Here is a 16,749-nt window from a genome sequence, read left to right as displayed (position 1 = left end):
ACAGCCAGAAAGTTGCACAGCAGGAGAGCATATTTACAGACTTTGTTCAGTGTTGAACAGAACAAAGAGAGACATGACTGTTCTGCATCAGAGTCTCCGACAGACTGAGAAATCGAAAGCAACAGCAAAACATAAACATCCTGTGAACAGGAAATATGCAGACTCTGTGACTCACAAAGCCTGCTCCCTTTTAAGGTGGAACGGAAATATCCTAACAAAAATTACAGGTGTGGGACTGAAATTGGCCCCTTGCATCTGCAATCTTGCCTTAAAAATCCATTCAAGTAATTGCTAATTTCATGCTTTTGTCTCAACTACTTTGGCTCTTGTACTGAGTAATAGTGCTTTATGACTGAAAACTAGGATAACAGTTATCCCTGAAATTAGTGTACTGAAGCTGTGGTTGGGTAGCTGAGGGTTGGCCAACTGAACTTGAACCCAAGTTTTGGAGGGGTAGGTTTATCTAAGACTGATGGGATTGTAACTTTCCCTCTGGAAGAGGGTTGTAGTCTGGGAGCTGCTTTTGATCCAGGTTGCTGCAGTGGCCAAGGAAGAAAGAAGGAGCCTGGCCACCTGGGTGAAGGGGGAGGCAGCAGCAACATCAAGCAACCCTGCTCCACAAGGTGTGGATGGGGTGACTTGCACCCCACACCTTGTGGGAGCAGTGCTGAGGCTGCCTGGTGCTGCCTCCAGGCACTGGGAGTGGAGGGAGAGTACTGTTGTGCTCTTTTCCTGCTTGTGGGCTTCCCATAGGCCAGACACGTCCAACAGGTAGACCGCGATCTACCGGTAGATCACTGAATATCTGTGGTAGATCACTGGCTCCCCCCAAAGAAGCTCAGCAACTTTGGCTCCCTTAAAAACCTCACCATTTTATCCCTGCACCCCCCAAAAATGGCGCTCTCCCCTTTTCTAAAAAAGTGCAACAACTTTGACCTGAATCCCCAAAAAGGGGGTAGATCACTGCCAGTTTGTGAGTAGATCACAGCCTCTTGGGAGTTGGCCACCCCTGCCATAGGCCATCTGGTTGGCCAGTGTGAAAAAGGATGTAGAACTACATGGCCCTTCGGTCTGATCTAGCAGGGTTCTTCATATATTCAAACTGCTGTTCTGGAATTTCATAAATCTCTGTCTGGTCTGTATTAGGCAGCATTTTTTTTACTTCTCTTGAAGAATCAGGTACTCAGTTTGGGTGTGTTCCTGGCTCATTACTCGAATTTTCAAATGGTAATAGTGGCCTGGAGCACTTTCCAGCAGCTTTGGCTTGTGTACATTGATAAAATGGATCTGCCCACAGTCATTCATCTGCTTGTTACATTCAGATTTGATTATCATAATGTGGTTATGTTTCCTGCCACGAAGTGAACATCTTTACTCTTCATGGCTTCCTCTACTGAAACAGCACTTTATCCTCTGTAGTTCTGTATTTTCAATTTTACTTAATAATGACGATTTGTTTTACATATACAACATCCTTGGTCACTTTGATTGACTCCCCCCCCCCCAGTTTCCAAATTTCCCCTTTTTATTTTCATTGCATCTAATTATTTATCCACTTAATTTTTACTTTAAATTTCTCATCATGCTTCTCACTTTAGTTCATAAATGCTACAACAATCCTGCTAATGTCTCAATGTTCTTTCAATGTTCTTTGAAATAAACTATAAAGTTTTTCCAATCTTGACTAAATTTTCTTTCATCTTGGTGCCTGATCTTCATGGTTAATTTTGCCATTTCGGCATAGTACATCATCTTTATCTTCCATTCTTCTTTCGTTGGTAGACACTCATCGTTCCACTTCTGGGCAAGCAACATTCTGACAGCTGTGGTTGCATACATGAACACTCGCTTTTGCTTCTTTGGTACTTCCTCTCCTAAAATTCCTAGTAAAAAAACCTCTGGCTTTCTAACAAAAGTTTTTTTTTTCTTTTCATTTCATTGTATATCATTTCCCAGAAGCTTTTTACCTTTTTACATGTCCACCATGTACCACCTTATTCTTTAAATTTCCAACAGATATTAGATGAATTTTTATGCATCTTAGTAAGCTTTACTGGAGTTAAATACCATCTATACATCATTTTCATATAGTTTTCTTTTAGCGAACTACATGCCGTAAATTTCTTTCCACAGCTTTCCCCATGTTTCAGGTGGTATGTTATACCTTATATCTTGTGCCCAGTATATTATTACTGCCTTTACCTCTTTGTCTTTCATCTCCCATTCCAACAGGAGCTTGTACATTTTTGATAACAATTTCTAATTATTATCCAATAATTCCTTTTCGAACTTTGAGAATTCCTTCCCAAAGCCCGTCTCTTTATCACTTCTAAATATGTCAATTGGTTAGAAATATTGTAACCAATCTGTTAACATAGATTTTATATCATTATATTCCTTCATCTTTAATTTATAATCTGATTCTGTTAACAGATAATTTATATGTTGACCAATTGCCTTTCATATATTCTCTGTAACTTTCATGTCTCCTGTGCACTTTCTTTCTTATCCAGCTAACTAACATACTGGGTACAGTGAGAAAGCATGGTGTTGCAGTCAAGGCATTAGACCAAGGTTAAATGGAACAGTTAATTTAAAGAGAATTTATTTTATTCTCAGATTTTAAAATGAAAACTTAAAACTTTTTTCAAATTTCAGCCTTCAAATTTAACCACTTCCCCTCTTGCATAGCTGTGAAATACATGGTTGTTTTTAATTTGTTTGCTTCTCCTATCATTAGTGTCCAATGACATTCCATTTAAGAACGGCAAGAAGAGTGCCAACATGATCATATGATATATATCATTACAGTGGTTTATTTTAAGCAAGCAATTCCTACCCCTCACCCCCATCTAACCTGAATGTCTTGTGAAATTAAGTGCACGTTTAGTTTTATTCTTCTATATCAAACTGATACAAACTTTTGTAATATTTGTTGGCGGGAGTCCAGAAAGTATACCCTCTGACTTCCAAACATTTTTGTATCTGATTTAGGACATATTTTTAATTGCATAATAAACAACACTGCAGGAGACAGCATACAAAGTAGCAAAAAACTAGGGCTTGAGGATGCTGTTAATTAGAAGGTGTAATTCTGTATCTGTTGCTGGGTTTTCACTTATGTTTGCAAACAATGGATTGATACTCTGCTTACACATCTGAAAAACTAATGCATAGAAAACATGTTGGGGGTAAGCTAGAACTTGTGTGAAACACAATGCCATATCATGCAAAATAATACCATATCATGTAAAATTGGTGGTATTTTTATTTATTGTGAAAACATGCACGCTTCATTCCCAAAGCTACCAGGGAAGCTTAGAGTTAGAATTTTCTGTTTCTGCAAAATAATATGTTGTTGCTGATCACTTAAGTCACAATTATTAGCTACTTTAAAAATATGATGTTTTTCTTCTTCCCACTACCTGAGGTTTCAAATTGCAAAATTGCTTGCTATCATAGTCATAAGCTAAATAATGTCTCATTTTGGATTTACTTGAAATCGGGAATCCCCCATCACCTCTAGCATAGCTTATAGAATCTATGCTGTAGATGGATAACTGGTAGATCTTGGTCCCTCGTTGAGTCTTCTTGGGATTGGGAGAATGTGGTACTGCTTCTTACCTCCCATGTGTTATGAATAAGACTGACCCAAAGGCTTCTGCAACATCACAGCTGTTGATAGAATTATCTCTCATTTCTGAATGAGCCAGCTGCATTCTTCACCATGGGAGGATGAATACTATGTAGAAAAAACTACTGTGAGTAGTGGTGGGGAAATGCTAAGACCTTATGGCTGGAGGAGCTTCAGCTCTAGAACACTAAAGGAAGCCTGATCCCACCATCTACTAAACTAAAGAACCTGGCCTTTCATACTCTTAGGGTGTGTGTGTGGGGGGGGGGTTGTGTGTGTGTACAGCCTATTATGTCAGGTGTGAGGCAGGTGAGTGTGCTTTGGGGAAAACTACTTCATGGGCTAAATGGGGAGAGCTGGTGGGCCAAATTTGGTCCACAGACCAGAAGTTTCCTATCCTGGATCTTAAGGGTGCCAGTAGCAACATAGGGTGATAATGATATTTGCAGAGATCTGGTTGTTTGGTATGGATTTAGGTAGTCACAATTTTGGAGTAAGATGGATGATGAGCATATATTGCAAAGGAGGCAGGAGCTACAGAGGAAGGCTTGCTTTTTAAACTTTACTGACATTCTCCAATAATCTACTCTTTCTTTTCAAATCACACCAAAACTTTATTGCTATGGTCAATAACCAGCACTACTATTCATTTTCTAGATAACCTTTGTGACAAGATGGCTGACCAGCACCAGGATTTCAATATGACAGATGACCATTTGGTGAGCCAAGCTAGATGGAACCAGACAGGTGAGCCCGATCGGGTGGGAGACAGGAAGGAGCTTCTTCCACAGGATGGAATCCAGGATGTTGGTTCACAGTTTGGAGAAAGGCTGTATGTGGGGATGGAGCCTGGAAGTATAAATGGGTTAAGGAAAGGTTAGTCATGAATCCTAGTCAAAACTACTATTGTGCATGTTATTGCCACTTGCTGCCAGCTTTACTGCTTAAATATCAGTTTACTAACAAGGAACTTAAATAATTGCTGTTTAAGATGGTTTTATTTATTTATTTAGTAAATATCCATACCACCCTTCATCCAAGGATTACAGGTTTATAATATGAAAGCAAAAGAATACATAAAATAGTAACAAAACAAAACAAAAAAATAACCACCCCACAGTGTTTAAAACACCATATAATGTTTAATTAGTCAAAGGCCTGAGAGAAGAGGAATGTTTTTGTCCGGCACCTAAAGGTATGTAACGAAGACGCCAGGTGAGCCTTCCTGGGGAGAGCATTCCACAAATGGGGAGTCACCACAGAAAAGGCCCACTCTCATGTTGCCACCCTCAAGACCTCTTGTGGAGAAGGTACATGAAGAAGGGCCTCAGATGATGATTGCAGGGTCTGGGTTGGTTCATATGAGGAGAGGCAGTCCTTGAAGTATTGTGGTCCAGAACCAAAGTGGTGCCACCCACCCCTAACTCAGACAGCTGCTCCAGAAGGATACCATGGTATTGAAATCCACTGGGAGGTTGAGGAAAATTAACAAGGACACATTTTCCCCATCTCTCTCCAACATAGATAATCGCACAGGGTGATCAAAGCATTTTCTGTGCCACAACCGGGCCTAAACCTGGTTAGTGAACTGAGTTAAACTACACTTGTCTGTTTTGGGTGTAACAGGGAACTGTAGAGTAAGCTGAACTTAAACAAACCCAATGCAGATTATTTGTTGGTTGAAAAGGGGGACAATAACGTATTTGTTATTATTTGATTGCAGTGTTCCCATTTTCAAAGCTTCTACAAAGTGGTTGTCTTGTCTTTACAGTAAGAGGCAAATCTTAAATTAAGAAATAGATTCACAGAGTATTTATGAAATGTTACAGTAAAGGAAATATATTTACAAATTAACAGCTTTTTCTCCAAGCATCCTTGTCCCTTGAATATTATGTTAAACTCTGGTCTGGGCTACGTGTGACATGTCTCTGTGTAACGTAATGTATATCTCTGTGCATGTATGTATTTGTGTGTATTTCAGAATTTGGAAAACTGTTTCTCATAGACTTCACTTACTATGTGAAGCGATATATTCTACAGTTACAAAACTCCAGATTTTCTCTGTGGACTTTTTAAAAAACCAATGTAGTTGTCATTTTTCTGAAACCTTGAAGAATAGTTCTAGCATCCCCTCCCTAGATATCAGGGGTTACCTCTTCTTAGTGTGCATTCAGGTGTTGCATTGTTTTCTTTAGTGTTATCTGTAATACTGGTTGTTGAAAGCTTCAAGGAGTATCAGTGCCAGTACTCATCACTGAACAAAGTTGATCAAGCCACCGTCCCATAGCACATCAAAAGTGGTATTGTGCATGCTTGGAAGTAAGCTTAACTAAGATTAGTGGGAGCATCCAAGTACATTTCATACTGGATGGATAACAGAGTACAATCTTAAACCAACCAGTTTGTGTACCCAGAAGCAAGGAGCAAATTGGCATCAAGTGCCAGAGATATCTATAAACATAGTAGTATAAGAATTGAGGTTCAGTATTCTGTCAGTTGCCAGCCAGATGCTCCAAGGAATTCCAAAAGCAAAACTTGAAGGTAGTATTTATTTAATAGGTATAATGTAATCTGCTTGTGGAAATCATTTCCCCATAACCACCTGTTTTCAGTACCATTTCACTGTAGCATTGTCTATGGCACATGTGCAACTGCCGTACACTAACAGACCACTGGTCTAACTAGCCCAGCATTGTCTACTGCAGCTCTCTGTGGTCCCAAGGGACCATTTACATACACAGCATATGCTGCACCCCACTAAACTATGAGTCCTCCCATTAACCCAGGACCCACACATACAAGTGAGATCTGCTGGGGTGAAGTTGTCCGGAATGGCTAATTCCTTTTAATTGCTGTGGAAGTTCTAGAACAGGGTTGAGTTTCCCCATTTAGGCTGCCAGGCTGTTTTCCCAAACTATGTCCACCTGCCCCACACCTGATGTCATATGTGATGTCAGGTGTGCAGCAGGCAAAGATGTGGCCACAGAAATCAGGATTGAACTACGTGTGCATCTTGCTTGATTTGTGTGCACCAGCTTGGGATCCACCTCAGTGGTTTATTTTTCGTCTTTGCTTTTAGATGTTGCCAGGCTTTAATCATTTCCCCAGGAGATGATTAGTTATTATCAATAGCATTTCTTAGAGTGGTGAATGGCACTATTTAGTGGGAAGAAACTCCAATGAAAATCCTCATTATTACATATTTTTACATGGCTGTTTTTTTGTTTATATTTTAAAATTTTATATATGGATGTTTTATGATGGCCTATATTTGTAATGCCTAATAAAGGTTTGGCAAAGTAAGTAGATTAGTTATTAATTCCCTATCCTTGTGATCATTTGGAGATAATTTCTTGGAGTATCATCTGTGCAACAAGTTGAAACATCAAGAGTGTTCATGGAGGCATTCTGAGTTGCAGATACCAGATTATAGAATTCCTTTTTCCTATTTGAGCTTGATCCCTGCTGCCTTCTATAGTGCTTATCTCCTCCTCAAGCAAGCCATGTTAAATGCAAAGAGAGTCTGAGAAGTCCACCCCCCCTTTCTCACTAATTCTTGCACCCACACATACTCTCCCTCTCTCTCACACACAATCCCTCCCAGTGTCAACTCTGGTGAAGAACAGGGGATAATTGCAGCCTCTTAATCTTGGACAAAAACCTGTAACTTATCAAACTGCATCTCCCCCCTCTCAGCTGAGTTTGTGACAGTAACAATTATCTATGGATTGCTAGACCTCTGAGGGCAGCCACCATTTGCCTCAGATGGCCTCAACTCTTTGTAATAAGACAGTGCTCTAGTGTCTGGAGCTTAGCTCACACAGTCAGTCCAAAGACCTATGGTTCTCATAACAGTGCAAAACTTAAGAAGCAATGTTCTTTGTATAATGGAAAGTCCTTGAAACATTGTGGTGATAGCTAAGGAGTGAGTTTGCCACTCGGGATGAGACAGACCTAATGACATGATCCAGGATATGAGGAGGAACAAGGCATAAGGAGTATAACAGTGGATTTCCCGGTGAAAACATACAGAGAAATGGTTGGACATATCTGGGAGGCTTTGCTCAGCCTTGATTTTTATATTCATGGCAGGATCTTTCCAGACTGATTTGTTATGGGACATGGCAGCAAAAGTCTGATGACTATTCTGTCCTTTACCCCCTATGAAATCAGTAATAATACCACAGGAAAGTTCTTTTCTGTGAGAGTTGGTTACAGCACCTGCTAGAAAATGTTTACTGTGGGGTACTGTGGGATTATTTGCTGCTGAAGACTAGTGTGAGGAGCAGCAGAAGAGAGCTGTAGAAATTAGTTTATAGCTAGCTCAAGCCAGTTTTAAGAGTTGCTTAAATGAGCCTCTTCAAAAACAGTGTGCACTGTTGTATCCTCAGTGCCAAGCTTTTTCATAAAAAAAGAGCACCTAGCAGAGAAATACAGCTGAGATCCCAATTGTGGGGGATGTTCCTGTTGATGCCTAGGAAGAATATCAACCTGCATTGTCTCTACTAACAACAGAAATAATAAGACGCAGTAAAAATATCAAAGATACCTAGCCAGCAAATAAAACTTTTAACAGCAGTAGCTGTTAAATATATAACATGAGCAGAAGGATTAAATACCAATTATGGCAAGACCAAGCTATACAGTACCCCCTCAAAAGCCATAAAGTCTTCCTAAGCATGAATTTTTAATTCTGTGGTGGAAGGCCAGCAAGCAGGAAACAAAAATAACTTTCTTAGCTGGGGTGTTCCAAAGTCTGGGCCTGACACAAGAAAAAGCCCACTGACTCCTTCAAACCAAATGTCTGTTTGAAAGCAAGGAAAGGTCTCTGTAGAGGACCTTTGTGTGTAGTCAGGCTCATACAGAAGGAAGTTACCCTTCACATATCCACTGTGCCCTTATGTAGTTACCTTTTTAATCTCCGAAAGAGCAGTAGATAGATATGACAGATATGTCATAATTAGTACATTTATCTGTCCTCTTCAATAGAACTCAAGATGGTGTTGCCAGGGAGGCTCCCACACAGGCACTGACTAGACATAGAGTCGATCAGTCGCTGCATGAGGTGCCTTCAGGCTGTGATGTCTCCATAGCATCAGGACTATTAACCTCACAGTTAATCAGAGCTCAGGCTGCATTTTGGCTTAACTTCAGAACTACCTTGTTGTTTTCAATCCACTTCATTTTGAAATATCAAATCCTTGACCTTTTCACTTGGAGAAATATGCAGTATGTGGGAGCTTTCCTTCTGTTCCATACAGAAACTTCTTAATGATCTCCCTTAATGGAACTATTTGGTTGTCAATGCAAATAGGAGGAGAAAGTGAGGGTATTCTTGCAGTCCTTTCTCCTTCCACCATTTGCACATATAAATAAAGTACCCATTGACTTCCTCTTCAGCTGACTTTGCCTCCATGTATAGGCTCTGGGCATTACCTCCCAAACCACATGCACCACTACAAATATTTCCATGCTGTTGTGATGCATGTCACCAATTTATTGTGATTGTCCAGAGCCACTTGGAAAGCACTTAGCTGCAGGTAAGCAACTTCCATTTTCTCTCTGTGCAGTTTTGGTTCTCTTGGACTTAGAATTATGGGGTGGGGTCTAGAGTAACTTTTTGTTGTAACCGCAGCCTGCCTTTGTCTACTTCCTGGCTCATGATTCTTGTCCATTTACAACATTCAGTCATTAGAGCTACCTCCTGATACAGGGGAGAAAATCAAGTCATCTTTATATTGTACAGGTATAAAGGAATTGATAAAAGTTCTGAAAAGTCTGTTATGTCAGCAGAGAGACTAAAAAAATGAGCTCCACAGTAACACTTTCTCAAATTCTTCTCAGTAGACACTCTGCATGTTGCCCAAGCCCACATATCTAAGAACACCCCACATTCTTCCCCTCTTCAGCCAGTAACATCTTTTGGGAGACTAAAGAGGCTCAGATCCTGAAGAAAATAGAGAATCATGTCTCCAAATGCTGCCACAATTCAAGCTCATTTTTGTCACTAAGTCCTTTATGCATAAATTGTAGGAGGTTGTGGATTCCTGCTCTTCTGGACGCCCTATTACAAAAAGTAGATATCTTCCTCTTGATTCTAAAAAGTGGGAATTGGCAAATTCCTGACAACAGTGGCCAACTGTGGTGATGAATGACTTATTTACCTTTACAGAATAAATTGCTCTGAACATTTTTTGTTTGCTTTCTTATATAAAGAACCCCTTATTACTGTCATGCTCTAGTATTTGGAAGTGCACTTTCATGCAAAGCAAGGCATGGCCCACAAAATTCTTAAAATGGTAGTAGTAATGATCTGAACCTAGCAGTAAAAGGGGGGAAAAAATCTGTCATCTTTGGACTTCTTGATTTTTTGCTTTCGTTTTTGTTGTCAGTTGATGCACCTCACTGATCAGTTGCTTTTAACAGTTTCACCTTAGTTGCTTTGATGCTGCCACTGAAACTTGAGTTTGGCGTTTTCTAGTCCTGCCTTTTCCTGCTAATGCCTGATCTTTCTGCTAGCTGATGGTCACATATGCATGCACACACTTTGCATTATGAAGATGAATTCAAGCACATTTTGCACCAAGGACAGGCCATACTCCAAAGCTGATCTCCTTTTGCTGAGTGCTGAATGTGTGTATTTCCAGGCTCTCCCCTCCAGATACCAGTTGATGATGGATCTGATGAACCAGAGTCTGAGGCTTCTGATGCTAAGAGTACCCCAACTGTGGAAGGTGGGAACTCTTTGTCTCGTTACTTTGAGATTCACAGCAGTCAGCACTTTATTTTTTAGAAGTGCACCAATATGTTTCCCTCCTAAATAAGCAGAGACTTTCTTTCATTTTAAATTATCTGTATTTAGTTTTGACAGTTGCTGACACAAGAATCACTATACACAGGATAAACTGCATTCCTACTTCCTCAACTCCAGCATGTCTACACTCAGCCAAATAATATATTCAAGGTCCTTGATAGGGTGTTAGATTTTGACATTCTTTTAACAATTATTATTCAGTAAGAAATTAAACAGAAAAAACTTTGTCAGCAGGAAGGCCCTTTCCAGCCCACTGAAGAAAATTCAGACTGTAGCCACTTTCTCTTAAGGTTCTATCTATACTACTGGTTTACTTGATTTCACGAACTCTGGTCTTCCTACAGCATCTACACTGTAAATTTCTAAGCATAATAGGGATTTGTATTGTATGCAAGCTTAACTAGACTGCTGTCTTACATACTGCAAATAAACTGATGATGTGCTAGTCATTTATGAGCTGAAAGAAATATTGTTCATTAATACATTATAATCTATAAATCATTCTTGCGCCCCACAGGTGAGTGGATGGGTAGTTTAAAACCTACTTGCATGGTTAAAAGTAGAATATACTGTTTGAAGTGGGATAAATTTCCACACTATAATTTAAAAGTTAGTCTTGTGGCAGAATCCCAATTTCTCTCTCTCTAATTGTGCCACATTTGCCTGTTAAGCCCTTTATCTTATCGAAATACATGCAAAATTGCACCCTTGAGTGAAGTTATTGTTCTCTCTTCTGTTCCTCGTCTAAACTGAGCACATTTGTAGCATAAGATTGTCCTGAATCCAGTGCAATGGGAAAGTCTTAGGTGAGGATGGCCGAGTTACTCAACCTGATTTGGGAGTAGGCAAAATGTAGGTGACAAAAGTTGATAGAGGGGGAAAGCCACGAAAATAATGTGAGTCAACTCTTGGCCAGAATGACTCAAGGTAACCTGTAGTGTATGCATGTCCTTATTGGTATATTTAAAGCTACATTTCAAAAATATTGAAATGAAACTTGGTGGCGTTTTTTGTGGGAGAGAGGGAGAATTAAATTACTTTTCTCTTTTGGGCTGGAAATGCTCTTGAAGATTCAGATATCAAAAGTGTTCTACACTTATAACTACTTGTTCCATTAGATACTATTTTTTGGTAACACTGTAATCTGTGAAACCTGGCAAGTAGAATCTTTTAGATTGGGCATCTTGAAGAATCATTAAATCCATAAGGTAAGCAATTTTCTAAATGTTCTTTCAGTGACAACCAAATGCACACAATTTTGGCAACAAATATAAAAAGATTGAACAATACACAAAACTGAAGCAAATTTATTTGTAACCATATCCTTAGAACATCATCAAACAGAAATATTTTGAAGGATATCAGACATTTTGAGCTCCTGGCATCAGTAGCATTAGGGAAATCAACAAAAAAGGCAAAATATCTTTTAAAATTATTCACTCTGAAGATCTTTAGCTGAAGAAGGACAATGGATCTATGTGCCAGTCCTTTGAAAAGGGCCAAAATAGCTAACATAATAATAGTTTATCACTTGTTTCTCTGGGCTCCTTTGGGAGCAAGGGCAGGATATAAATTTAATAAGTAAGCCAGTCAAGTCAACTTTGCTGTCCCTAGATCTCTTCTCTCAGAAAAAAAGTAAAAAAAAAGTAAAAAAATAATAATCTCCCATTGTACTCCCATTGTCTGTCTCATTGTTTGTCCTGTCTATGTTCTGTCTCTTGCTTTGCTTGAGTGAAAAACGTGGGTTAAGGAGTTGGTAGTGGAGCATAAATTGTATACTCTGTAACTTGCCATGAGTGGTAAGTCAAGGCCTTTAACACCACTGACCTACCCAAGAAAACAGACACTGCACATGCTTGGGAAGTTTCTGGTGTCATGTTTCTGACACCAGGCTTAGTGGTGAACCCTCTGTTCTTTGTATGGCCACTTTCCTATTCTGATCACCCATAACCACAAACCTATGCCACATGTGCCAGGGCTCAGTTTAGGTATCCCCTTTATCTGGAAGAAGCAAAAATAAGTCCATGAAAGTCTGCCACCTACAAACCTCTGGATGACTCCATGAGCTGACAACTAAACATGGGGGTGAGGAGAACTACACATTTTAACTTCAAGGAGGTGGAATGAATTGAACAAGGGTTTTGGATGTGAGCTTCAGGTTCAAATTCCTTTTCAAGCAAACCCCATCCTCATCTCATCTGAAGAAAACATGGTACATGACTGCCTTTGAGTTGCCGTCTTTTACAGCAGGCTATTACTCCATTTTCTTAAAGTAGCTAATATCTGAAGAATTTTCTTTTTCAGTGCTTTTAAAGTGACAGTTGCTTCATTTTGCCTTTTTGTTTCAGATGCTACTGCTCCATTAGTGGAGGAGAGAGTGCATGAGAATCGAAATGCAACTCGCCAGCATGCAGAGATACCTGAAGGAAATACAGGTGAGGCCTCTTAGGAAGAAAATGGTATGAAGAAAAGATTGAAATAGGGCCTCTTCACACATGACCAAATTCCTTCCTGGTATGTTTAGTATATATGTGCTTTGCATTAGTTATTAATAGCACACACCCCTACAAATTACACTATTAAAGATCCATGTGGGAAGACATATTTTGCTGTGTTTTAAGGGGAGATATCAATTTTTATACATGTGTGCACCATTTATAACTGATGCAAAATTTATGTATTCTGTTTGTGTATACGTATGTATCATAGTTACATCCCCCTCTTACTTTAGAATCATAGAATAGAATCATAGAATCATAGAGTTGGAAGAGACCACAAGGGCCATCGAGTCCAACCCCCTGCCAAGCAGGAAACACCATCAGAGCACTCCTGACATATGGTTGTCAAGCCTCTGCTTAAAGACCTCCAAAGAAGGAGACTCCACCACAAAAAGCTCTGAGTCAGTTTACATGAGGCTCCAAATGATCAGGTGCACACTTGCTTAATTTGAGCACCATTGCTACAGCAGGGTCTCCATACCATTTACTGTTATGCATTCCCTGCTTCCCTGAGTGAAAAAAGTACAGGGCAGGACTAGAGTTTCATTTCTGAAATGAGAGAACACAATATACTTATAATGTGTCTGTAATGTTTGTTCTTCTTTGCAGTCACATAAGTAGGTTGTGTACCTGTAGGGAACAACATCTCAATAATAATAATAATAATTAAAAATAGTGTTTCAGAAAGCAGGAGCTGGCCCTTGCTCTTTTTTAAAAATGAGTGGATCTTAAGCTATGAATGAATCTCAGGAGACAGGCAAGTTCCTGTCCAGTTTTTTTTGTTGTTGTTGTTGCCTGAACAGCATCATAGAACATATTATCCTTTTGAGATTTTGGGAAGGTTTTTTTTCTTACTTTTCTCTCAAAATTAATCCAGACAGTAGTTCAGTTTTGTGGTTACATTCAGTGTCAGAGTAGACCCATAGAAACTAATGGACATGACTGATTTAGTTGAATGCAGCCCATTGAAATTAATAGACCTAAGTCCTACTCAAAATAAACCCATTGAAATGAGTGAATCAACTCTGAGTAGGACTAACATTGAGTACTACCCAGTGGGCCATCTAAGAGTAAAATTTAGTTGGATACAACTACTTCTTTGTACACATTATCATTCCTTTCCTTTGTTCAGTGACTGCTAAGTTGCAGGTTTTCTCCTGATTCACCCTGCCCTAGGGCTGGCATTAACTAGGTGAGATACACAAAGTACTGTAGTTTTGTGCTCTGTTGGTTTTATGCTCACTAGGTAAGCATGCAGGAACAGAGCCTCTCATCTAAATGCCTCATCTGACAGTGTGCTTTTATAGGCCTTTGATATCAACAAGTGGCCTAAAGATGATCATGTAGCTGCTTTTTGTTCCACCCTCCCTATATCTGGAAAAAATACTTTGGCTTTCTGTTTGGACATCCTTTAGTCTTGATCAGTACCACTTTCATATGCTAACAAAGTCTTTGAAAGGGCATGCCTATTTTTTCTCAATATCTTTATTTTTGGCCAACATACACTTGAATTGACTTGCCAGTTTAGGAGACGTGGTTTTTTATCTCTTTCATGCTGACACCTTGGCCTGTTTGCACACCCCTATTGAAGGGACAAGTCACAATTCAGCAGCACTTTCATAGGCTACACCTTTGCCAGAGCTCTGCCAATCAGCTACCTGATCTACTTCATCAACTTTTATCACAGAACCATGCTAGCTATATCAGGGCCAGGGCAAATACAACCCTTAGGAGAGTCAGCCTACATAACTGGTTCAATTGAGCTGCCTCCATCCACCTTCGGGTAGGTCATCTTGGTAGTCTCCATATATGTGACTGTGTAGAGCCCACGAATAAAAAGTCAAATTACTTCATGAGTGGAATAGCACTTGCTTGTCCCTTGAGGCATAAGCATCATGCAGGGTCTGCCCACTCAAGGGGAGAAAGCCAGTGTGAGCTCCCGAATTTCTAAAACTCTAGACATTTCTGAGCTGTTGCTTTGTGCAGATGCAGATCCATATGTTCTGATTGCACAGAAGACCACTTAAACATTAGTTACAAGCAAACAACTTGTCTTTCCATTTACAAATATAGAAGTGGCCTGGAAGCAGTTGACTGCTACAACAGGAAAAACAGTGATCCTTCATCAGTTTTCTAAAAAGAACAACTACTTATGCTCCTATAAATCCCTTTAATTTCTCCCCATTTTATGATTTAAATTTAACTAAATTTGCAACATTCTCTCTAAATTCAGACCCATTATAAACAGTTTTTCTGCTCTTCCTGCTAGCTCTGATTTGTGTCATATTCCACAGGCTGGTTGGGAGGAGAGAGATTTTCAGACCATTAAGGAAAATATCCCCAGTGACTAGGGAAGATTAATGTTCATTTGACAAATCCCTAACCCCATCAAGTGACACTGTAGGCAGCAGCAATAATGATAGACTCAATAAAAATAATCAAGGCAGTTCAAGCTCATAACAATATTGTAAAAAACAGCCCCTGGAGACAGTCCTCAAGTTATGAAATAAATAACTGAGCCTTGTAAAATGTGTTCCATTAAAAACCAAGATAAATGGGCAGATCAATCTTAATCATACCTTATGGAGGAAGCAGGGACCTGGGACTTGAAGAGCCCCCCCAAGGGAATTTGGGGGTGGGGGGATTGACCAATTCTATAGGTGTACTACACTCTGCTCTATGACTTTGTGAAGGCATGCACTAAATCTGAGGTTGAAGGGAAAAAATCAAGAAGCTGCTTGTACCTCCTAGATATGCTTACTCCCATTGTTCTAAATGGGTATAGCCATATCTAGGTCTGCATAGTATCAGGCTGTTAACCATTTTGTAGGGAAGGATGCTCTCACTTTTGAGAAACTTCAAAATAAATTCATTGCAATATATATGGTCAGATTTATTTTATTTATTCGTTTATTTTTTTAGTAAGATTCTATTTTATAAAAGCTGTCAATTTTACTACATCCTTCTCCAAGCTCTGGACATAATTCACTGCTGAATATGGCTCAAGAGTAGATCAGTGCTGATTTGTTTGAGAGGGGATGTTTCTATCCATTTCATCCCATTTTCATTTAAATGTGCTGCCATTCAGGTTCAATATGTTTCATTCCTCTGATATTAAAAAAATAATTAAAGCTGGTAAGAAAGTTAGAGGCATTTGTCTTGTACCATTTTTAATGTTGAAACCATTTCCCCATCCTCGACTTGAAAAATGTAGCTGAGGAAGCAGACTTAGGCTCTACTTCTAGCCTTGAAGACCATGCTGCGGGGGATGCTCAAGGTAAGTACAGTATTGTTGCTCTGCAGAACTTTAAATGCTAAGCTATGGACTCCTGGGTCGGGATGGAAGTTACAATCAGACAGAAATAATATTTGGTGTGTTGCGTCCTTTTTTATAGCCCACAAATATTAGCAATCCTGCTTTTACTTTTATGGTTGAATCCCCTATTTTCATTTTTGCTGGGTTCTGCGATTGCTGTTACCATGAAGGAAAGCATCTTGGAATCCTTATACTTCCATCATCTTTTGTTCTGCACTGTTTTATTAAGGAAATTAATGGAACTTAGTACAGTTCACACAATACATACCCCTTATTAAATCAGTGATTGTTCTTGTTTGGGAATTACCATAAACCATTGTTTTTCATTAGGGAAATGAGCTACAGCAAGTCTTGGGTTTTCACACTCCTCTGGTGTGGTTAGGAAGAGTTTAATTTTTTTCTGTCCATTTGAACTGACTGCAGTTAAGCAGTATGTTCAAATCAAGACAAATTGTGGTTTGTTAATTCTGTTCAGTTGAAACCAGCA

General features: G+C 39.4%; 1 protein-coding gene across 14 annotated transcripts in view; it reads left to right on the top strand.

Moving 5' to 3' along the window:
* The window catches only part of MAPT (microtubule associated protein tau), an 81,339-nt gene that overhangs the window by 32,058 nt on the left and 32,532 nt on the right, over positions 1–16,749 (top strand). For 5 of the 14 annotated variants that reach the window (XM_081167209.1, XM_081167204.1, XM_081167210.1 and 2 more), the window contains 4 exons: positions 4,292–4,381; positions 10,282–10,368; positions 12,797–12,883; positions 16,161–16,223. In XM_081167209.1, coding sequence (XP_081023335.1) covers positions 4,309–4,381; positions 10,282–10,368; positions 12,797–12,883; positions 16,161–16,223 — 310 coding nt within the window. In that variant the 5' untranslated portion in view covers positions 4,292–4,308. Of the gene's footprint in view, positions 1–4,291; positions 4,511–10,281; positions 10,369–12,796; positions 12,884–16,160; positions 16,224–16,749 lie in introns of those variants that run through there. The other 9 variants (XM_081167197.1, XM_081167199.1, XM_081167198.1 and 6 more) reach the window with 6 other exon arrangements.

The sequence above is a fragment of the Podarcis bocagei genome (assembly GCF_964188305.1).
Source record: "Podarcis bocagei genome assembly, chromosome: 13".
NCBI lineage: Eukaryota > Metazoa > Chordata > Lepidosauria > Squamata > Lacertidae > Podarcis > Podarcis bocagei.
The sequence above is the reverse complement of the archived record's forward strand: the minus strand, read 5'-3'. Positions and strand labels throughout refer to the sequence as shown.